At 38.2% G+C, this 25,390-nt stretch overlaps 1 protein-coding gene across 1 annotated transcript in view; it reads left to right on the top strand.

The window, feature by feature from the left end:
* Positions 1 to 16,373, top strand: part of LRRN1 (leucine rich repeat neuronal 1) — a 37,196-nt gene extending 20,823 nt beyond the window's left edge. Inside the window, exon 2 of the mRNA XM_044253123.1 lies at positions 13,127 to 16,373. Within this exon, the coding sequence (XP_044109058.1) occupies positions 13,400 to 15,550 (2,151 nt within the window). The 5' untranslated portion in view covers positions 13,127 to 13,399 and the 3' untranslated portion in view covers positions 15,551 to 16,373. The remainder of the gene's footprint in view (positions 1 to 13,126) is intronic.
* The last annotated feature ends 9,017 nt before the right edge of the window (positions 16,374 to 25,390 follow it).

Below are 25,390 nucleotides of genomic sequence, written 5' to 3'. Positions count from 1 at the left end.
TCATCTCATTCATATAAATGTGTGACTTTTTTCTTGCAAAAATGACATTGCCTTTGAAAAAATATCTTGGAAATGAGTTGGAAAAGAGGGGGATTGAACTTTGAAGGCAGTCATGTGATACTTGAGTTTGCAGTATGAGATTTTTTTGAGCCCTGAGCATTGTTTGTCTAATGGAGGACACCTGCTTATGTACCTGACTATCATATTAAAATAAAAATCTTGGACCTACCAGATTCTCCTATAAAGTTCATGGCAAACCAAACTACAGAAATATTCCTGTGTCTTTGCTTTAAAACCTTTCTCATATTCTAGAAATCTCATATTCTAGAAATCTATTCTATCATTACCTGAGGGACAGAGGATTTCTCGCTGGTAACCAAGCTATTTGGCAGTGATGAACCATCCCTAGGCCTTCATCGTGATTTGTTGAACTCCAGTCAAAGACTCTGCATTGAGTCTTTCAAGAGTTAAAAAAGCTCCCAGCCACTTGATCTATACTTCTGATAGTTCGTTCACAGTCCCATTCATCCATTTCAAAATTGAGAGTTCTTTGGGATGACCATATGACATTTGGGAGATAGTGTTTAGGGCACGGGCTTTGGAGCCAGGCTATCTCTGAATCCTGCTCTATCACTGTCTAGCTACGTGTCTTGAGCAGGTTACTTATTATCTCTATGCATGGTTTCCTTAATGTGAAAAGGGACAGTTATATTGCTTTCCTACCAAGGATGTTATGAGGAAAAAAAGCACCAGGGTGCCTGGATGGCTCAGTGGGTTAAGCCTCTGCCTTCGAACTAGGTCACAATCTCAGGGTCCTGGGATCAAGCCCCGCATTGGGCTCCCTGCTTGGCAGGGAATGTTCTTCCTTCTCTCTCTCTCTGCCTCTCTGCCTACTTGTGATCTCTCTCTCTCTCAAATAAATAAATAAAATCTTAAAAAAAAAAAATTGGCACCAGATGCGTGTTGGGTTTAAAAGGAAGGAAGAAGGTAGGATGAGAGGGAGGGAGGGATAGATAGGAGGGGGAGAAAGAACAGAAGGAAGGAAGGAAGGGAAGGATATTTGTTACAGATAATTTTCAAGAAAACCATTAATTTCCTTGTTGGAAAGACACAAAATAACTTGGGTTTTTAGCAGGACCCTAATTTTCTAAGTTGAGAACTCCAAAGGAAATTTATGATTGCTGAGATTCTACTCTGTACCAGCACTGCTCAAGCCTTGTTATCTCATGAAGAAAATCTAGAGCTATCTCCTAACAGATAAGGCAACCAAGACCTAGGGAGGTAAACAATTAATCCAAAGCACCATTGGTAGTGCCAGGATATGGACTTATTTAGCTCTGTCTGCTTCTTGAGATCATGCTTTTTCTTTAAAACAACAACAACTAAACAGTGTTTTTAGTCTTTTTAAAAGCCAGGAGCAAGTGTTTTGCTCCCAGCCATAAGAACTGCTGCTTACATGGGTGCCTTTAAAAGTAGAAACCCAGAAAAGAATAATCAAATGCCTAAAATCCTGGAGCTGGAGAAGCACTAAGACATCATCTGGTTTTAGCCTAACAGGGCAGATAGCCTTCAATAGGGCAGATAGCCTGTAAGATCTGAGTTGGAGGCAAAACTAGAGAGGTAAGGATCCCCCCACTGTTGGTCCAGTGCTTCGGTCTCTGTACTGCTCTACCTCTCAAACTACCTCAAAAGCAGATAGGGATTCTGAGTTAGACCACTTTAGGGAATGGGCCATATGCTCTTGACTTGCTATCTTATTTGAGATCTTGAACAAGTGACAACTTCTCTGTGAAAAATAGGGATGCTATACTTTGCACGATACACTTGTAGTCATTAACCGTAGCAGTTAATACATAGTAAGTCTTTTATTAAATTAAAGCTGTTATTAAAATTAGCTATATTCCTAGTAGTATATTATTCATAAGTCCTCTTCTATCTTGAATGCCCATTCCCAACTCCTACTAATTATTCAAATCCACTTTACATTTCCTACATTTGAATTTCTATGCCCTCATAGAGTTTGCGACACATTATCCATTGTCAAATTAAGAGAAGTTTAATTTATACATTCTAAAAATTAAATTTGTGATTTGGCCATGCTTAAGTAGAATAGATCAACTATGATCAATTCACTGCCACATTAAAAAAAAAAATCAATGAACATGGTTAAGCTCACCTGACTTAATTCTTTGGAATAAGTTGGCCATCAGGATGATCAATTGAGCTGTCTACCCTATCCCTGACTTAACATAATCAAAGGTCAAGATGGTGGTTATTAAACAAGCCATTTCACTCCCTAAATTGAATGATGTTTTCTTATGCTTCTAATAAAGGTAACTGATTAATAGAGCATTAGAGGCTAACATTCTTCAAAGAGTTTTAGTTCCTGCCCAGTGATCAAGAATATAAATTTCAACTAACCCTACACTAAGTGAAGCATTGTGGGGTTCATGTGTTTGGAGAGTAGGATGGAGTCAAGTTTGGCTTTCAAATATGTAACATCACCTCTCTGAGGTATCCTCTATAAAATGAGAAGTTGTTTAAGATGTGCTAGGTGATCTCTGAGGCCTTTTCCAACTTTCACAATTTGTGTTTCTCATAATTCGCAGGGAAATCCGCTTTCTTTGCCTTTGATCCATTGAAGCCAAATGAGAGACTGAAGTAGAAGTTCTTCCCAAGGGCTCTTCCATAAGCACCCTTCCCCACCATGCCAAGCCACCTCTTGAATTTGGATTGATGCCAGCTGGTTGTGTCTGGGCTTTTTTGCTCTTCATTTTTCTTTTTCTTTTTCTTTCTTTCTTTCTTTCTTTTTTTTTTAAATGGTTTCTTTTGTAATTCTTAGTCCATCTGGGCTGGCCTTGCCGTTTACCATGCCTGGCCAACCCTCCTGCAAGAACTAATGTGCTGTCCATGCCCCATTCCTCTTAGAAGCTGAATGAATTGTGACCCCCAGCTTCTATGCTCAGTTTGGAGACCAGCTGCACCTTTGGGTTCTTCCCAGAAATGCTGGCCGACACTGCACCTGCAGTGTGATGGATTTGCCCTGGACTGAAAGGGGAAGGAAAATGAGGGGGAATCAAAAGATCACTTGTGTTTACCCTTTTCTTTGCACAGTGGTGCATTTATACCACCCAAGTATACCAGAGAATTTTTGAGACTTTATTAATTAATAATAATAATAAATACAAGAAGAAACTAAAATAAAACTAGAGAATGCACAAATTTTTCTCTGGGATCCAGGAAAACCATAAACATTTAAAGTGATCAGATTAGGAAATGCTGAATTAGGGATCAAGGCATTTGGGTTTTATTTCGTTTCTCTGCTAATTAACTGGGTCATCTTGGATCACCTAGGGGATCTATAAGGTTCTGCCTGCCTTTAAAAATAGGTCTTCCAAAAGAAAAGAGTGTAAGATGAATTTTTTGTAAATGCAAAACTTCTTTTTAAACTACTAAAGTCTTCTTCAGAGCAAAGATTCACACTGTAATATACTGAGCCTCTAATTATAGGCTTTCACATATGGAGTATTTGCCAATAATAGTTTAAAATTGATATTTAATCATCTACTTATCAAACATTAACTCAGCATTATAGGTGATAGGATTATTATTAAATTTATGTATCATTCAGAGGTTACAAACTGGCCACAGGCCATAAAAGGCCTTGGAAAGTATATGGTTTTTTTGTCTGGCCTACACAGTTAACACTTTTGGACACTTCTGGAGTCCATGCACATTCCACCTTTTTACATGACTGTGTTAGATGCAGCTGACTTCACCTATCTAGCCCCTGAAAGCCTGTGGAATTTGAGCCTTGGAATTTGAGATCAAGCTTGTTGCCTCCATAGCAATTTAATTTTAAAAAGGAAGGGTAGAAGAGAAGGACTGTCTCTCAGAAAATGGCTAGAAGTAGTTTTGCATGACACCAGGAGAATGGGTTGATAGATGACTTCCTGAGGTTCCTCTTAGCCTGGAAAGCTGTGACTACGTTTCCCCTCAACCTACTTACTATAAGATAGATAAAATAGGACACAAAGTTACTAGACATGCTCAAGGTCACTTAGGAAGTTTTTGGTGAAGCCAAAATTAAGAATCCCTTCCCTGGTGTCCTCATTCTGTTGCTCAGCCCACTCAGACATGCTGCTACACGGCTTGCTGATGAATAATGTGGGCTCTCAGGAACAGTTCCTTATGCAAAAGAGCCTCGGCAAGCTCTATTATGTCCTTGCAAGGGGATAGACTTTATTGTTTCCTTAATGCGTTATGGAGACAATTATAGCTCTTCCTCCCATACCAACCCTCCATCTGTGATCACTAACACACACTACAGGGTGTTTTGCTTTAGATAATGTGTGAACAAGGAACATAATTTGGGGAAATTGTTGAAGAAAGGAATCTAAGATTCAGAAAGGGCCGGGGACCAGACGAAAGTCCAAGAAACTAATGTCCTTAAAAATAATCCCTGCAGGGGCGCCTGGCTGGCTCAGTCAGTAGAGCATGTGACTCTTGATCTCGGGGTCAAGAGTTTGAGCCGCATGCTGGGTGAAGATTATTTTTAAAAAATAATAATAATAAAAAAATAGAAAAAGCCCATGCAAATTCAGTTTTCGCAATGTACTTGCAAGATCTTATTTCCTTCCCAAGGAAAATAAAATATACCCTCCAGAAAGACTTTGCTGTGATCTCTCTTTTTCTGGTTCTACCTACACTAGCCATCTGCATTGTTAGAAGGCCTCTGGCCAGGCTTTTTTCAGAATTTATAGTTGTTAATACCACAGAAGGTACCCTCTAGCTGATTTCAAACTCCTACTTCTTCCTTTCATAATCAATACCCATTGAAAAGACTAGATCCAATGAGACAACAAACTTATAAATAATAATACCTAACATCTACTGGGGACTTGCTATGTGCCAGGCCCTCTGCGAAAACCTTTACATTTAACATCTTATCCTAATTCTCTCACCACCTTTGCAAAGTAGGTTTTATGATCTCCATTTTCTTTCTTTCTTTCTTTCTTTCTTTGACAGACAGAGTTCACAAATAGGCAGAGAGAAAGAGAAATGAGCAGGCTCCCCGCTGAGCAGAGAGCCCGATGTAGGGCTCGATCCCAGGACCATGAGATCATGACCTGAACTGAAGGCAGAGGCTTAACCCACTGAACCACCCAGGCGCTCCTGATCTCCATTTTCTAAAGAAAAAATTTTTAACTGAAACTCCGAAAGAAAGCTTCAGTAACTTGGCCAAGGTCACAGAACTGAATTTGAAACCAGGTTTGTCTTTCTAGAAGTCACACACTAAACTCCTATTTACAAAAGCTTACAGCCAGGTGCCTGGGTGGATCAGTCGGTTGAGCACTGACTCTTGCTTTTGGCTCAGGTCACGATCTCACCAACTCTTAGTTTTGGCTAGGTTCATGGTCTCAGGGTCATGAGAACAAGCTCTGCATCGAGCCCGGCACTGAAGCCGGCCGTGGGCTTTGTGCTCAGAGGGGAATCTGCTTGAGATTCTGTCTCCCTCTGCCCTTTTCTGTCCTCCACCCCTGCTCTTGTGTTCCCTCTCTCTCAAATACATTAAATCTTTAATTTAAACAAGGAGTGCCTGGGTGGCTCAGTTGGTTAAGCAACTGCCTTCAGTTCACCTGGGATGGAGTCCTGCTCCATGGCAGTCTGCTTCTCCCTCTGAACTTCTCCCCACTCGTGTTCTCTCTCACTCTGTCTCTCAAATAAAGATGTAAAATATTTTTTAAAAATTTAAAAAAATAATAGCAATGAAACGTATAGCCGTTTGAGCCTAACAATCAGCCACTTGTTCCTGCAGCAGAAGTCAAGGTGGCCTTCAGCCCAGGAAATTCCATCTGTGAGGTCAATCCAATGAAGGTAGCCTGGCCCCACCATGCTCCCATCCCCCACAACAGAGCAGCTACAGGGAAAATTTGCATTGAGACATTGCATGTTTTAACCAGAAGGAAAGCTTCACTGAACAAAAATCCCATTGTCCCCATTACTAAGCCCCCTAAAAGAAGATAAGCAAATTTGAATGCTGCATTAGCTCTGGATCTATCTGGGGACCAGTAAAGCTAAAAAACTGAGTTTCCTAAACATGTACATAGTGTGAATTTGGCCACCAAAGACAGTATGCATAAAAGCACATGTCCTAAGAAGGCATTTTGCTTCATTTAGTTCTTCACTGCTATAACTACTAGGTTTATGAAAGGATGCTAATTCCAGGTTAGGAGATTTTTCCTATATTCCTTTAACTATTAACTGTATTCCATAGTTTGCTTGCCTGCATAGGGTTTTAATTTAGCACAGTGCCATATTTGGTCTCTGGATTTCTAACACTTAATTCCAATAGTACTGGTTGAAAATAAAATGGAAATGGTAAAAAAAATAACCATGATTTTTTTCCAAACACGTCATGCCCAAAGGTCTTAAAGAGATTTGCTTATTCATTACCTCCCAATACTCCTGCAGGGTGAAAATGAAATTTAATAGCAAACTTGATGAGGTTCCAGAGATTCAAATAAGTATCTGAGGGCTCACTCTGTGCTGGACTCTTTCCCAGGCTCTTTAGTTATCATAATTTTCATATATGAAGTATATATAATTAGACTTAATTTAGACACAGAAACTGAGACATAATTTCCATAGTTTATATAAGGTAATAAGTGAAGAAGTCAGAATCTGAATACAGATCCTTTGATTCCCCTCATAGAAAGACAGAATTCTTTCTACAAACTGAGAGCTATCTGGGTTTTAATGTAACTAGAATTAACTTAATCATCCTGTTATTGTGATTGCTTATTTCTTTCGCCCAACTTCTTAAGAAGTTAATGTGGAAGGATCCAACTCCAAGTCATACTGAATACTGTGATGTTGTTAAAATAACATCCCATCTCCTATGATTCTATGGGGAAAATGGGGATCAGTGCCAAATTCACTGATGGTGATGACCATGCAGTCTATTTCCTTTGGGATTTTATATTCAGAGCAGAGTGTCCTAAACATATCTTATTGGAAAAAGCAGCATCAAATGTAATTATATAATTGTTTGTAGGCCTCTTTGAAATGCATCCCTTGCCAACCCTGGGCCTTTAAAGCTATGGGTTTTTATTTAAGGGATTGTTTCTTTACCCGTTTATGGAACATCATTCTCATAGTTAGGACATTTTCTTCTCACATTTGACCAACTTAGTCAAGTAAGTCCTAGAACAAAGCAATTCCACTTTTCAGAAAAAAATCTGCTAGCCATTTTTTATTAGTTGCAGAATTTAAGTTAATCAGTTGGTATGAAGGTGATAAAAGTTGGACTGAATTATAATGGATTCGTGTTTTTTTAATGATAAAAAATAACATTAAACTTACCAGCTCCCATTTTTAAGTGTAAAATTCAGTAGTGTTGTACAACAGAGTTCCCAGGTTTTTTCATCTTGTAAAACTTAAATACCCATTAAACACAAATTCCCTCTCCCCTTCCTACAACCCTCGGCAACCACCGTTCTTTCTGTTGCTGTAATTTTGACTACTTGAGATACTTCGTGTAAGTGGAATCATACAGTATTTGTCCTTTCGTGACAGGCTTATTTCATCTAGGATGATGTCCTGGAAGTTCATCCACATTGTAGATATAACAAGTTTTTCCTTTTTTAAAGTTGCATGATATTCCGTTTTGTGTATATGCCGTGTTTTCTTTTTCCATTCATCCGCCTACACACATATAGGTTGTTCCCACCTCTTGGCTATTGTGAATAGTGCTGCATTGCACACTGGTTTGCAAACATCTCTTCAAGATCTTGCTTTGAATTTTTCTGGATGTACACCCAGAAGTGGGACTGCTGGATCATACAGTAATTCTATTTTTAAATTTGTTTCAGAACTCCCATACTCTATACCAGGCATCATTTTTATATTCCCACTACTTGTTACTTTCTTTTCTTTCGATGGTAGTCATCCTTATGGATGTGAGGTCAGATTCTGTTCTGGTTTCGATTTGTATTTCCTTGTGATTGGTGATGTTAAGCATCTTTTCATATGTTTATTGTCCTCTCACATATCTTTGGAGAATTGTCTATCTAAATCCTTTGCATAATTTTTAATCATACTATTTGGTTTTTTGTTGTTGTAGCTGTTATATAGAGTTATGGGAGTTCCTTATGCATTTTGGACATTAGTCCCTTATCAGATAATAAAGATTTGCAGATATTTTCTCCTATTTTATAGATTGTCTTTTCAGTCTGTTGATTGTTTCCTTCGATGTGCAGAAGTTTATAAGTTTGCTTTAATCACATTTGCTATTTTTGCTTTATTCCTGTGCTTGTGGTGTTATATTCCAAGAAATCATTGTCAAATCCAATGTTCTGAAGCGTTTTCCCTATGTTTTCTCCTAGTTTTCCAGTTTTAGGTCTTATATTTAGGTCTTTAATTCTTCTTGAGTTAAATTTTGTATATGTTATAGGGTAAAGGGTCCAACTTCATTCCCTTGCATGTGGATATCCAACACTATTTGTTGAATAGACTGTTCTTTCCTCATCGTTTTGTCTTGGCACTTTCATCAAAGATCCCTTTATCATATATGGGAGAGTTTATTTCTGTGTTCTCTCTTCCATTCGTCTATATTCCTGTCTTTATGCCAGTAACCCACCATCTTAATTACTGTTGCTTTATTGTATGTTTTGAACTCCTGAAGTGTGAGGCCTCCAACTTTGTTCTGTTTCAGGACTGTTTTGGCTATTTGGGGTCTGTTGAGATTCCATATGAATTTCAATACATTTTTTAAGATTTTATTTATTTATTTGACAGAAAGAGCAGCAGAGGGAGAGGGAGAAGCAGACTCCCCACTGAGCAGGGAGCCCGATGAGGAACTCCATCCCTAGACTCTATGATCATGACCCGAGCCAAAGGCAGACACTTAACCCACTGAACCACCCAGGGATCCAAGATTTTTTTTTTTTTTTCTATTTTTGCAAAAACTGTGATTGAGCTTTCGATAAAGATGGCAATGAATCTTTAAATCACTTCGGATAGTATGGGCATTTTAACAATACAATTCATGAGCATGGGATACATTTCTATATATTTGTATGTTTTATTTCTTTTAGCAGTGTTTTGTAGTTTTCAGTGCACAAGTCTTTTACCTGCTTGGTTAAATTTATTCTCAAGTACTTTAGTCTTTCGATGCTATTGTAAATTGGGATTATTAATTGCCTTTTTGGATTAGTCACTATTAGTGTACAAAAACACAATTGATTTTATGTATTTATTTTGTGTCTCACAATTCTGTTGAAATTGTTTATTAGTTTTAACAGTTAAGGGTTTTTTTGTGACATTTTAAGGTTTTCTACATGTGAGATCATACCATCTGCAAACAGAATTTTGCTTCTTCATTTCCAGTTTGGATGCTTTATTTCTTATCTAATTGTTCTGTCTAGGACTTCTAGTTCTAAGTTGACTAGAAGTAACTAGAGTGGGGATCCTTACATTGGTCCTGATCATCAAGGAAAAGCTTTTACTCTTTCATCGCTGATTATGATTTTAGCTGTGGGCTGTGTGTGTGTGTGTTTATGTGTTTTTTTCTTTTATGCCTAGTCAGTTGAGTGTTTTTATCATGAAAGTGTGTTGAATTTTGTCAAGTTTATTTTCTTTATCAACTGAGATGATGATGTGGGTTTTTTCATTCGTTCTATTAATATGGTGTATTACTTTGAATTATTTTCATATATTGAACCATGCTTGCATTCTAGGTATAAATCCATTGTTAGTCATGGTGTATAAACCTTTTAATAAACTGTTGAATTCAATCTGCTAGTATTTTGTGGAGGAGTTTTGCATCAGTATTCATCAGGGACATTGGATTTACTTTTAAAACTGTTAGTGAATAACTTCAGAGGCATGCCTTATGTTTTAAACATACAAAATGGTTTAAGCACTCTGAAGCTTTGTTCTGTGTATAATGTCATATTCAAAAAGTAGGCTGGAAAATATGCTAATGAGAATTCAGAATGGCATACAACTAGAAACATCTTAAAACATCTCCTTTTGTGTCAAGAAAGGTTCATTCTCCACTCCCAAAGAAGCCAAATGCAGGTTTGGGAAAGGAAAATGTCTTCTCTCTGAGTAACATTCTCAGTTTGTGTGGTTTGTTTGTTTGTTAAAAGAGGAGTGTGTATGTCAAACCGAAATTTGAGTATTGCAATCTAATTACCTCATCATATATTTTAAACCAAAATGGAAGCATTACTCATGAAAATATCCGAAGTATAGCCCCACAAAAGATATTTTTCAATGGCAACATATGGTTTTAGGAGTCTCACACAACTTCAATGCATACTTACTTTTTGCTGTTTCCTTAATTCAGTCAAAACATAAATATTAGTTGAAATTCCATCTCAGAGTTATGAGAAGTAGATTTATTTTTTTAGTGTTCTATTTTTAATTAAAATTAAGCAATAACATGTGGCAGATATCTTCTTAATGGGAAATTTACTGTGGCCATTGTATGTGTTTTAGGATTATAAATGGAAACAAAAAGAGTGGAATAAATTTGTGGAGGCAGTAATAGTTGGAAAATTATTATTATGTACTTATTTTATGGAATTTCCTGATAAAAGTCAGTCGAGTAGTTTTATAATTTTGAAAAGTTTTATGCATATATGGTGTGGTAAAGTATGGTAAAGTAACCAGATTAAGTATATTTACCTTATATTTTTATATTTATTATATATTTATATTTTATATATTTATTATATATATTAGGTATTTTTACCTATATATATGTTTACCTATAATTAGGTATATTTACCATATACAGTAAAGTAACCAGATTAAGTGGAGGAGAATGCCAGTGTGTTTCCTCCCCACAAAGAATAGCAAGTATCCAGCATCAGCATGCAACATATTCATTTCCTTCTTCCTCCAACTGCCAAATCTAGATGGGTGATTTTTTTTTTAAATACCATCTTGTTTGACCAGTAAACAGTAAACAAACAGGTTTGCATGTTTTATATAACAACAACAGAAATGTAGGACTTTTCTTTCTTTCTACTAAAATATAATAAATATAGAACTTTTAGGTCTGGCTAGTTGTCTTAGCTTGCTTCTTGGTCAGTCACAAGGATGACTATGTTTTGCATAGTACAAAGTAATAGCAGCAAATATGAATTGAAAGCTTGCTATGTGTTGGATACTAGATTTCAGGTGCATTATATGCTCTGTTTTATCGAACCCTTACAGTAGTTTTATGAGGGTGAAGAAAACACTAGTTACTGAAGATCCTTTAGTACTCAAAGCTAAAGTTCATTCCAGAAAGAGAAATGAAAAGAAACATATAGCTCTACTTTTCATAGTTTAGCAAGCGACAGGCCTAGTTTTGAGAAAGCAAGATAGACCATGAATCCACGGTGGCTTCTCTGCGCAGACCCCCCAACAGTGGCTTTTTAAACATGATTGGAATCCAGGGAACTAGAACCGTTAACTGCTAATACTGTCTTTATAAACAGATGAGCAATACATATTTGACCTCAAAAGACCTTATTAAAACCAACAGACAATGACTATAAATGCCCCAGTTTTCCTTCATTTACTTGTTCTCTAATAACCACTATTCAGCTAAAACTAATATGTATGAGAGATATAATAAGAGGAGAATAGAGATGCCTGGGTGGTTTAGTCAGCTGAGTGAGTGTCTGACTCTTGATTTCAGCTCAGGTCATGAGCCTCACGTCAGGTTCTCACACTGGGCATGGAGCCTGCTTAAGATTTTCTCTCTGTCCCTCTCCCTCTGCCCCTCAGTCGGGAGTTGGGGGGAGGGAGGGGAGGATGACAATACATATTTAACTTTAACACTATTTAACTTTTGTGAGCCTTATATAGATTCCTTTAATTCTCTTAAGGATCAACTCTATCTTATATAGTTGAAGAAGCTGAGGCTTTAAGATAATAAAGAACCCAAAAGAACATATCCCCAAAAAAGAACATATCCAATATATCCATGCTTTATAGCTACTAAGTGGCCATTGAGACTCCCATAAGATTGTTGAAATTAAACATGTGTAAGTATGTTTGTGTTTTTCATTAAAATCAAAATCAGTGATAATTGGAGGATAAAATCCTTTGACTGTTTTATTCAGTCAAGATTAGCTATGATTGCTGGAATATAAGAAAAACTGATATTTTCTCTCTGTAGTTGTATTAAACTAATTTTTTGCATAAGAATAACTGAGCTAGAAAAGCACTGGCTGAATATGTCTACAGAATTTATAATCCTGTATATTGGAATCTGGAAAAAGAACTGCTGAAAAGAAATAAAAAGTTATTCTTTAAATATAAATAACTAGGGGTGCCTGTGTGGCTCAGTTGGTTAAGCATCTGCCTTCAGCTCAGATCATGATCCCCGACTCCTGGGATTGAGTCCTGCCTCGGGCTCCCTTCTCCATGGGTAGCCTGCTTCTCCCTTTTCACTGCTTGTGCTCTCTTGTGCTCTCTCCCCCTTTCTCTCTCTCTCTCTCAAATAAATAAATAATATCTTTTTAAAAAATAATAAAAATATAAAGAACTAAGAATTAACTTTGAGTCTCTTATAAACTGTTTCATGTTTTGCTTTTGATCTTTTGACTCCTTGGAGCCTTCCATTTTTTTTTTTTTTTAAAGATTTCATTTATTTATTTGACAGAGAGATCACAAGCAGATGGAGAGGCAGGCAGAGAGGGAGATAGAGGGAAGCAGGCTCCCCGCTGAGCAGAGAGCCCGATTCGGGACTCGATCCCAGGACCCCAAGATCATGACCTGAGCCGAAGGCAGCGGCCCAACCCACTGAGCCACACAGGCGCCCCAGCCTTCCATTTTTTTAAAGTCAACCTTGTTTTTAAAGAAATGACATCTGTTTTTCTGAGCGTCCCTATTATGTGTGTGCATTTGATGATTTTACCCAATTAAATTGCAAGAGTGGTAACTATTTTTAAGTGTAGTAAGTGGAATATAGAAAATATACTGTAATTTAAAAGTTTGTGTAGTTACTTTGAACATTCTGTTAATAGATTTGTGATTATGCCTTTTTTAGTAGACAAAAGGAAGTCTATAATATAGAAAGCATAAGAAAAAAACATAACATCTGTCCTATTCTAATTTTCAGGCACATCTCCAGTCTTTGATTTGGCTGAAGTAACATACCGCAGAGCTGTGGGCATGCCTGGAATTGAGAGAAGCAGTTAAAAGACTCCCAATTGCTTCCTGCCTTTTGAAAACTCCTGAAAATCATCTCTTCGGACTCCGGAATTTTACACATCTCTACTAGGACTTTGCTTGAATGTTTACATTTTCTGCTTGCTGTCCTACATACCACACTATCTAGCGTTCACCTTTTGTTAAAACATAGGGGTGTCGGGAGCTTACTTGGCAAGCCAGCATGGCTAGGATGAGCTTTGTTTTAGTAGCTTGCCAGTGGGTGCTGGGCTTGCTAATGACTTCATTAACTGGGTCCTCCCTACAAAATAATGAGTGTCCACAACTTTGCGTATGTGAAATTAGGCCCTGGTTCACCCCGCAGTCAACATATAGAGAAGCTACAACTGTTGATTGCAATGATCTCCGCTTAACAAGGATTCCCAGCAACCTTTCTAGTGATACCCAAGTGCTTCTCTTACAGAGCAATAACATCGCAAAGACCGTGGATGAGCTCCAGCAGCTTTTCAACTTGACTGAGCTAGATTTCTCCCAAAACAACTTTACAAATATTAAGGAGGTAGGGCTGACAAACCTAACCCAGCTCACTACTCTACATCTGGAGGAAAATCAGATTACAGAAATGACTGATTACTGTCTGCAAGACCTCAGCAACCTTCAAGAACTCTATATCAACCATAACCAGATTAGCACTATTTCTGCTAATGCTTTTTCAGGCTTAAAAAATCTTTTAAGGCTTCACTTGAATTCTAACAAATTGAAAATTATCGATAGCCGCTGGTTTGATTCAACACCCAACCTGGAAATACTCATGATTGGGGAAAACCCCGTGATTGGAATTCTAGATATGAACTTTAAACCCCTCTCAAATTTGAGAAGCCTGGTTTTGGCAGGAATGTATCTCACTGATATTCCTGGAAATGCCTTGGTGGGCTTGGATAGCCTTGAAAGCCTGTCTTTTTATGATAACAAACTGGTCAAGGTTCCTCAGCTTGCTCTGCAAAAAGTTCCAAATTTAAAATTCTTAGACCTCAACAAAAACCCCATTCACAAAATCCAAGAAGGGGATTTCAAAAATATGCTTCGACTGAAAGAACTGGGAATCAACAACATGGGGGAACTTGTTTCTGTGGATCGCTATGCCCTTGATAACTTGCCTGAACTCACCAAGTTAGAAGCTACCAATAACCCCAAATTATCTTATATCCACCGCTTGGCTTTTCGAAGTGTTCCTGCCCTAGAAAGCTTGATGTTGAACAACAATGCCTTGAATGCTGTTTACCAAAAGACAGTAGAATCCCTTCCCAATCTTCGTGAGATTAGTATCCACAGCAATCCTCTGAGGTGTGATTGTGTCATCCACTGGATTAATTCCAACAAGACCAATATCCGATTCATGGAGCCGTTGTCCATGTTCTGTGCCATGCCACCTGAATACAGAGGGCAGCAGGTAAAGGAAGTTTTAATCCAGGATTCAAGTGAACAGTGCCTCCCAATGATATCTCATGACACATTCCCAAATCATTTAAACATGGATATTGGCACAACAGTTTTCCTAGACTGTCGGGCCATGGCTGAGCCAGAACCTGAAATTTACTGGGTCACTCCTCTTGGAAATAAGATAACTGTGGATACACTTTCAGATAAATACAAGCTAAGTAGTGAAGGTACTTTAGAAATATCTAACATACAAATTGAAGACTCAGGAAGATACACTTGTGTTGCCCAGAATGTGGAAGGGGCCGACACACGTGTGGTAACAATTAAGGTTAATGGAACCCTTCTGGATGGTACCCAGGTGCTGAAAATATATGTCAAGCAGACAGAATCTCATTCCATTTTAGTGTCCTGGAAAGTTAATTCCAATGTCATGACATCAAACTTAAAATGGTCTTCTGCCACCATGAAGATTGACAATCCTCACATAACATACACCGCCAGAGTCCCAGTAGATGTTCATGAGTACAACCTAACACATCTGCAGCCTTCCACAGATTATGAAGTATGTCTCACAGTGTCCAATATTCATCAGCAGACTCAAAAGTCGTGTGTTAATGTCACAACTAAAAATGCCGCCTTTGCACTGGACATTTCTGACCAAGAAACCAGTACGGCCCTTGCTGCAGTAATGGGGTCCATGTTTGCCGTCATTAGCCTTGCATCAATTGCTGTGTACATTGCCAAAAGGTTTAAGAGGAAAAACTACCACCATTCATTAAAAAAGTATATGCAAAAAACTTCTTCAATCCCACTAAATGAGCTGTACCCACCACTCATTAACCTCTGGGAAGGTGACAGTGAGAAAGACAAAGATGGTTCTGCAGACACCAAGCCAACCCAGGTTGACACATCCAGAAGCTATTACATGTGGTAATTCAGTGGACATTTTGCTTCTGGTAGTAAGGAGCACAAAGACGTTTTTGCTTTATTCTGCAAAAGTAACAAGTTGAAGACTTTTGTATTTTGACTTTGCTAGTTTGTGGCAGAGTGGAGAGGACGGGTGGATATTTCAAATTTTTTTAGTATAGCGTATCGCAAGGGTTTGACACGGCTGGCGGCATCTCTAGGCTTCCAGTTTGTGTTTGGTTTTTATTCTTATCATTATTATGATTATGATTATTATTATAATATTATTATTATTATTATTTTGTTTTAATTGTTGTGCTAAACTCAATAATGCTGTTCTAACTACAATGCTCAATAAAATGATTAATGACAGGTTGGGGTTCCCCTGTGCTTTTACCAATAGCATGACCCCTTCTTCTGAAGCCATCAGTAGAAAGTACCATGTCCTCCAAAAAGCTAACACACAGTGTGAAGCAGCATTGAACCTTTTGTAGCAATCTGGTCTACAGACTTTTAACTCAAGAAGCCAAGGCTAGACTTGTTACCTTCGTTGAATGATGTTAGTTGACTGTACTGTAATGTTGTATCAACTGAATTGAATGTTTGCCTTTGAACAATGATTTCTTTTTTTGTAATAGTTAAAGAGGCTTAGAATAAGCTAACAGGCAATAGAAATATGTATATCAGATTTTTTAATGTAACAAACTACATGTTAATTGTTACCTTATTCTTTTTATCTTTAGTAGACACTTTTAAAAGAAAAGACAATTTTGTTGTGTTTAACTCACCAACATGTGGTGTATAATGAAGACAGAACTATAATAAATTAGTTTTGTTCTGATTTTTTAGAACACTTGCAATAATGTATCATTTATAGTTCTTGCTAGTTGCAGTGGTGATATATTTCACATCCCTTAAACAACCACCAAAATAAATCAAGTATAGCTTGATGCTTTTAAAACTAGGCCCCCAAAACTTTTGAATTCTTTTCTAAGGGAAGAAATATCTATTTTTGTGAACATATTTTAAAGGATTTCTATATTTTAAATATTACTGATGCGACCTAATGGAGGGAAACATCCTTATGAACAAAAAGGCCTATTACTGTATCCCAAGCATCACTAAATGTGGTTAAAAAATAGAAACAGACACATTGATAAAGAGATAGATATGTCACATTCCTTTTCTGTAAGGGTTTTGTTAAAATTCTGATTTTTTTTATTGTATCCCCACTCTCCATCAAACTCTAAAACATACAGTTAGGCAGTAGTATTCCACAATATATTACGTTATTCCTTTTTAAATGGCATTCTATTTGCTTAGACTCTTATTAGCCCATATATCCATGTGAAGATATCTGCTGAGACAAGTAAATGGTTAATAGAAAACAGAACAACTTCTGTACATTTGGCATTTTTCAGCCAAAAAATATAAAGACCCAGTTTGGCAGAACTAAGTGCTTACTGGAAAATGCATGTGTGAAATTTTGGACAGAAAAAAAAAAAAAAAGATTTGGGTAGAAGGTCAGTTCCACAAAGTATGTGTATTGGGGGAGGTGGAGAGAGATGAAGATATACTTAGAGGAAAAAGGAAGCATTTGAAAATGCATATTAATAATACAGAGAAATAAAGAAAAGCTGTTCCAGATGGCACCTGCCACCAGGGATGCGCAGGCATACCAGGAACGATAAGATTGTAAAAAGGGACTGCGCTAGCAGGTGGCAGCTGAGCAAAAGGAAGAAGGGAGCAGAAAGAACACGCAGGTGAGGCAAGCAGAAAGGATTTCTTTCTTTGTAAAATTCCTTGTTTCATGAATCATTTAGAGAAAAATACCGTTTTTCCCATTTGTAAAGGGGATTTTTTTTTCATATGCTGAAGCAAATGAGCCTCAGCAAAAAAACAAGTATTTGAGCTAGAAGCATCTCTTCCCACATCCCTCATTTCTTGAGAAAAACCTGCACCCAGAGAAGAATGGTAACTTGCCCTGGTTAGACTCTTCTGCCCATTGAGAACTCTGCACTCCCATCTATAGCTCTGGGTCCTGCAGTCTTCTGGACTCCCATACAGAGCTCATCGATCACAGTCCTCAGCAACCGCTAGCATTCTTGCTTCAAAAACGCTCTGTCTCCTCAAGTTCTCATTTACTCAGGACAAAATTCAGCACCAGGGCAGAACCGGAGGGTCAGAAAAGCTTCTACATTGTTATTACCAAGTACATGTAGGAAACAGAATTGATGTTGCTTTGGATACAACCTTGGAGAAGTTTCCTGTTGGGTGATTCTTGTCTTCAAATATCTCCAGAGTAGGACACCATCTAGCAAACTCTTGGTAATTATGCAAACAATGAAAGGGGAGAGACACTGAAACATCAGGCTTAGAGCAGGGAGGAAAGAGGAGGCATTGTTTATCCTATAAAGCAATGATCTGGACCTGGCACATTATCATCACTCAAATATTAGTGGAATAAGTGAAGGAAAACAACCACTTCTCAATTCTGGATATAGATTCCAGTCAGGAACTCTGTCAGTGTCTTTGTCAATGAACTTTTGCTAGGCCAGTTCGGGAGAAACAATCCCTTTAAACTTTTACTCCTCCAATAAAATATTTTGAGCTTATTTTTCCTTGTCTGTGCTAATTGGGTTGGTTTTCAGTTGACAGAAAGCAAAATGGCATGGTACTTTTTTCCCTAGACAAGTATTTCTTCATGTGTGCTTAATTCAATTTGATAAGTTAGACAGTCAGTGAAATTAGGCATCAAAGTAGTTCCTGACTGATAATGGAGGTTATATCCCCTTTACCAGTGAAGTGACAATTACAGGACATTTTCTAATTTCATATTTTCCCTTTTGCTTCCTGCTGCCCTCAGGACATAAAATGTATCTCAACCTGATTTTACACGGTCATTTTTTGAGATAATACTTAAAACAGGCATTCTCAAATTGGCCTCTTTAATTAATGATAAATTGAACTGATGCCATGAATATAAAAACATGCAATGTTTGAATATCAATTTTTCTAATTTGGCTGTGGGTTTAGTTTAGCAAAAAGGAATCATCTCCATTCTTTAGCAAACAAACACTACCAAAGTCCATTATTTTCTAGCATGTGGTTTTCTACTCATTCATTCATGTATTCATTCATTCGTTTGCTGAAAACACAATCAACTCTACCTGTTGTTTGCTTTTCACCTCTGCTTTCATCTTCCAAAGCATTTTCTTTTCTTCATTCCTGTTTTTATAATGGTGGAAGAAAAATACTTTGTATCTCTAGCACTTTGCCAGCAAAACTTTCTGCCTCACTAGTCACTGAAAAGGGGAATTTTAACTACTTCTGATGCATTCTAACTACAACTGGAAGTGCTTTCTTCACCTCCATCCTTTCACTTTTATCCTGGTTGCAGGTAGACTTCATTATTATTATTATTATTATTTATTCATAAGGGGTTACTGGAGGGAAAATATTTCTTTAAAGATGAGTTTTAGGGGTGCCTGGGTGGCTCAGTGGGTTAAAGCCTCTGCCTTCGGCTCAGATCATGATCCCAGGGTCCTGGAATCGAGCCCCGCATCGGGCTCTCTGCTCAGCAGGGAGCCTGCTTCCTCCTCTCTCTGCCTGCCTCTCCACGTGTGATCTCTGTCTGTCAAATAAATAAATAAAACGTTAAAAAAAAAAAAAAAAAAGATGAGTTTTAGAATCACCTTCTAGAGCTGTAGAATTATCTTGACCTAAAACCTCTGTAGGACTCAGTGGGCATGCTTTCTCTGCCTTCCCCACCTGCCCCCACATGCACTGAGATCGGCTCCTTTCTGAACTCTTAAGTCAGAAACTGGGGGCCTAGGATAAAAATAAGGAGATGACAATGGAACTCGTTGTTTCTGTACTTGGTTTGGCATTGTCCAGCACATGTTAACAGAACGAAATGGTTGTTTTGTTTTGTTTTGTTTGTATTGTAGGATTCCTCAGAGACTTGATGGTACTAACATAAAGTCAACAGCATTGCCCACAGCCATTCACCATTGGTGTGTCTCAGTACTATTCCATCCTACAGATCCTGAGAAGTTGAGGATTTGATTTGATCCCCAAAACAATTCTGGTGAACTGGGTATTATTCTTTACAATTTACAGATAAGATAACTAAAGTCCCTAGGAAGAGTCATTTGCCTGACACCATAAAGCTCTGTAAGTGGGTGACCATTAAGGGGCCTTCACTTTGAGCTTCCTCTTCCTCTGTCCAGGTCCCTCCTAAAGTGGAGAAACCTGTGAGAGCATCTGTGAGAGGGCAGAGGCTGGAGGTCACAGGGCATGTGGATAAGGCAGAAAAAATAACGCCAAGGAGAGCTAAGGGGCGATGACATTGGAAGCTTTCTTTATGTCTTAAAATGCACTTCTCTTCTCCCTGTTAAGAAGCTTTCTTTGCTGGAGATCTGTGGGCTACACATCAAAACTGTTTACATCAGGCTAAACTTTAATTCTAATCTTCAATTCCCTCTGTATTTTCCTCTCTGTTACCTGCTCAGAAAATGGAAGTTTTAAAGATTCTGTGGAAGAGATTCCAATCTCATTCTTTCCTCAGCAGTAAAACAGAGAAGGCGAATGTAAAATCACTAACAAACTCGGTGTTTAGCTCAAAAGCTAATGTGAGGACGCTGAAAAACAATCTGAGGGGTTTGAAGTGGCGGGGGGGTGGGAGGTTGGGGTACCAGGTGGTGGGTATTATAGAGGGCACAGCTTGCATGGAGCACTGGGTGTGGTGAAAAAATAATGAATAATGTTTTTCTGAAAATAAATAAATTGGAAAAAAAAAAGAAAAAAAAAAGCTAATGTGAGGAAATGTGAAGTTCATGTAATAGGGTGGTTGTAAGGGTGCTATCTGACATACCTGGAAACAAAAGGCTTTGGTACAGTCACCAAGTTTGTGGAGTTTGTGGAACATTTATACTCAGGAAAATGTTACCTCAAATAAGTCCATCTGGAAGCCATAGGACATTAAAAAGTTGTCTTTTTTTCTTTCCTAATAAATGCAATAGCTTCCCCAACATATCCCATTGTCAGTTACATTCTACTTTTTATGAAGCAAAACCAGTCTCCCGCACCTCACCGAAGTAGCTCCAGGCACAATGTGGCTCAGACATCACCACTGTTCTCCTTTCCTCCTTGGCCTCCCTCTTTGTCCATGGGATTAAATGACAAGTAAATTTTAGCCTGGGCCCTGACAGAATGGTTGTGAATTCCTAATAAGGGGGCTGTCCTGAATTAAGTGGTATTTTAATGCATCAGTCTTCTTATTAGCCTGTCTCACTAATATAATAAACAGAAAACGGGGTAGTCATGGGGGAAGGAAAACAAACCATTTACCATAATGACTTCTGAAGGAATACGGAGGGAAAAGCACTGTATATAGCTCTCCCCTAGGAGCCTCACATAGATCATTTACATTTAATCCTCTTGATTGCCCCCAGGAGGTGAATCTTATTGTCCCTACATTAGAGAATGATAAAAACGGGTACTCAGCCTCAGAGATGGAAGTAACTTACCTGAAACCAGCTAGTATGTGGCAGAATTTTAACCTGATGTCTACATGACTAAAACTTAGAGTTGTTCACTTATAAAATGGTCTGCAAGCTAAATGTGGATCAGGCGTGTAGAACACATACCCCAAAAGTCAGTTTGTCCCTTGAGACAGAAGGGAGAAAAAGAAGCACAGAGAGGGATGCCTGCAGTGAGGCATCTGAGTTACAAGGGTCTAATGTAAGGCCTAAACCTGAGATTAATACATGGAAATAACAGCAAGCCAAAAAGAGGGAAAAACAGAGGACAATTTTTCAAAGTTTGTGACGACATCTGCATACAAACCAATGGAAGAGAGTGAAGCTGCAGAAGAAAAAAATGTTTAAAAATGGTGGGGTGGGGGGGGTGGAGTCTGAGTAGATCATGTATTGCTCCACATGAAACACGAGGCATATTCCAGATGTCCTAAGCACTTGACCTGTATTATTTCATGTAAACCTTAATAACTTTATGAGTAGGTAGTGTGGAGGCCAAGAAAAACAAGGCTGTACCCACCTTGAGTCTAGCCCTAACAGAAGTACAGCCATCTTGACAAAGCAAAAGCTGGCGCCTTGCACCCCTTCTCCACCCACTCCCCTCCGCTTGGTAGTAGATGTGAACAAATAGTTACCTTGTAAAAAATCACAACCCTGCAAGACAGGAGTCTCTCTCGGTTTACAAATGTCCCAGTGCTAAATCTCACTGACACTGATGCTTGATAGGAGGAATGTGATATTCCACCAGGAAACTCCAAACTGTCTTCATGCTAGTGCCTCATTAGAGGGAAAAATGGCCTTGGCTTGATAGTAACCAGGACTTCAATATCCTGACAGTCTTCTTTACCCTGATATTCCTTGTGAATATCCCCTTTGTTCTCACCCACCGCAGAGCCCACCCCTACTCTGCCTTTAAAAGCTCTGACTGCAGTCTGGTTCAGGGTCCAGGTCCCAACTCCGCTGCATCAGGTACACTTGGGCCCAAGCTTAAGCTTGTCAAATAAACCCTCGTGTGATTGCATCAGTGCTTGGCTCCTGGGTGGTCTCTCAGGCCGGAAAACTTGGGCACAACAGGTAGATCTTCGTTTTTCACATGGAGAAGCTGAGTTTCAGTTCACCAGTCATTACGGATGAAACCTTGGCTGTCGGATTCTAAGACCAAGATTAATCAACCCCTAAACTCTTTTTTAGCGGAAGAGGCTCTCAGAGGGCCGGGCTGGCCTTCTCATTTGCTTGATCCGTTTAGTTCTTTCCCGAGAGTGGGAAGCAAGGACAAGAGTAGGTTTCCTGACCTGTCTAGGATCTTTCATGGGCCTTTCCACAAAACGTTTGTTAACATGGAATTAATGCAATAGGCGTAAGTAAGAGGTAAAATGCTGCCTTGTTGTTTTTCTTTTGTAATCCTTAGTCACACGTTTTAATAACATCTCTGATCTATATTTTAAAGCTATTCCACATTATTCACGGCAAAGATTTGTTCTGATTTCTTATCTAATCTAATCTTAATTTTCCTGCCAATCATTCCAGAGTATGGGGTGCAGGGAGGATACAATTCCCAGAGAACTGTTAAAGCAGAAAGTTTTATACCTAATCTCGTATCTTTGTGATCTCAATAGCCCTTAATTAAAAAAATATATTATTCTCTATCTTCTAAGAAGCAAACTGGTTTAAGTATCTTCCATTCTGCTGAAGAAACTGAAAAGAAGGAGACTATGACTTTTAACTAAAGTGTATGATTCCATATAATTTTCTTTCTTGTTACACACTTAAAAGAATGCTTGATGTCACCTAATGTTATTCTAACTGGTGTAGGTGTGGCTCCCCCCCCAACATCAGAAGACAGTTCCTATCTGCCATTCATTTTGAAATGCTATTTTTTTTTCTTCTGATTATAACAGCAATACATATTTACTATAGAGAATCTGGAGAAAAATATGTATTAAGAAAAATAGCACATAATTCCACAATTCCAAAAAAAAACAAGTGAGATTTTGGTATATCTTCTTCTAGTCTTTTATCTCTCTGTGCATATAGTTATTATATATGTATATATACATGTAGTTATAAAAATATATGTCTTTATGTATACAGAATTAGAATCGTGATATATATAGTTTTATATAGAGGTTTTTTTTCTGTCACGCACAAAAAATAACCATTTTTCCATATTATTAAAAATTCTTGGAAAGCACAATGTTAAAGTCTGTATAATCATCTACTTACATAGATATCCAGTATTGAATAATTCTTTCTTTTCAGGGACATTTTACCTTTTCTATGTCAAGGACTAGGGGCATGAAAATGAGCCTACTGTGCTTATGCTCTCAGAGCACAGAGGAAGACAGACAACTACGTAAACGACCACCCAGGATGTGAAGCATCACCAAAAGGATGAAATGGTGGCGCGAAACCACAAGGAAGAAGAATCGGGGTCAGGCTGAGAACTCAAACTTCAAATCTCACAATTTAAGCTCAGGATTAAAAGATGAAGTGAGTGTTGACCAAGTGAACATCCAGAGGGAGGGCATCTTGGGCAGAGGGGGCAAATACCCCTGATCACAGAGCTTTGGAGGACATGGAAGAAATCTTCCCAGAGAAACTGGAGATTCTGGAGACATTTCTGTGACAGGGAAGAGGCTACCAAAAATACAGAGTAACTACATAGGAAGCTGACACAGAAGAGAAGATAGAGCATGGTTTTGTGCAAAGACAGGAGGGAGAGGCTGAGTCATTCAAGGAGGCTAGGGGTCCCAGAACACTTGGCTCCCAATTTTTATTTATTTATTTATTTATTTATTTATTTGCCTTTCAATGTAATCTCTGGGGAAGTACCACCCTGGTGAGAAAAACGAAGCTTGTGAGCTTATGAGAGCCATTTGATAAACCTCCCAAGCCCTGGGGCCTCTGTGTGGAATCTCAGCTGTGGTAATATGTAAAACTTGAGTTGTAAACAGAAGAGAGATTGCCCAAATTGCTTACATCTACCCCAGGCAGGGAGCTGCAGTCAGTATAGGTTTCCTTTGGTATCTGTAGTGTCCAAAAAATAAGAAGTGCATGGTTAGAAAATGGAAACTGGTGATAATGTGGGGTTTTAAAGCACAAATTAATCCTCTGTTTCACTTGCTCCTTGCTTACTAAAAACAAATATTTCTGGTTCACTTACTTGGAAAAAAAAAAATCTGACTTTTTTAGTAGTATAACAAGATCTTGCATTGGGAACAGCAATAAAGGAAGAGCCATACTTTGATGCATCTACTCCCAAACTCACACACTGTGCCCTCTTTGTCCCCAAAAGTAAAATAGGTCAAAGACATGGTAGTATAACCTAATACAAAGTGCTTCTTAGAGTAGAATCTATTCCTACAGGATTTCTTTTGGATTCTCAATTTGATTAATTCCTGAGAATAGAAATCCATGGTAGCAAGAAGAAACTAGTACAAAAGTGTCTTTCCCCTAATTCTGCTTTTAACATACAAGAATATATTGGTGCCATTTTTATCTTTGGGAGATTTGTCCAAGCCTGTTTTCAGAATCCATCAGTCCACCCTGTGAAGTATTGGTCTCTCTCTGTACAAAGATTCAAATAACCACTCTACAGATATCTGCATTCTATTCCATTTCCCCAGATAGACAATGTAAATTACAGTTAGCTTCCCACTAGGAACATAAATTGAGACAAGTCGTTTTGTAGACAATGAAAAACACTGGACCATCCAAAAGTCAATAGAGCTTTATTGAATGAATGAAGTCATTCATAACTTTGACTTTGGAGTGAATAACAAGTTTTTGCTAGAAGCAGATTCATCTTTCTAGTTAGATTTTGTTTTGTCTAGTAATAGATTTTTAGACTGCTGCAGAAAGCAAGCTGGCATCGGGTTGATTTGGGAAACAGATAGCATCTCTTTCCTTTTTTTTTTTTTTTCCTTCTGTATTGAGACCTGGGAAATTTTCCCCTAACTTCAGTCCAAGTTTATGGAAATTGTGTAACCCAGGACATCTGGTGGGGCTGAGCCACTCCTGATGATCCACAAGTGTTGTGTTGGGATTTGTGTTTGGCACCCAAGGTGCTATTCTGAACACACGACACAACAGTTCACATTTTCTGGACATCTAACAATTTTCAGTAGGTATGGTAGCCTCAAATACTCCCTATGCAGATGAATGCATATTCTTTATAATTTAGTGAAATACACTTTCTCAATCCCCAAACTCTGACAGCTTTATTCACAACAGCACAACCACCCTTTTCATTTTGTTTTCCCCCAGAAAAACTTTGCACTTTAAAGACTAGCAGGGATTCATAAACAATCTCCCACACATTCCATAAC

The sequence above is a fragment of the Neovison vison genome, chromosome 6 (genome assembly GCF_020171115.1).
Source record: "Neovison vison isolate M4711 chromosome 6, ASM_NN_V1, whole genome shotgun sequence".
NCBI lineage: Eukaryota > Metazoa > Chordata > Mammalia > Carnivora > Mustelidae > Neogale > Neogale vison.
This window is presented reverse-complemented; position numbering and strand designations above follow the sequence as displayed.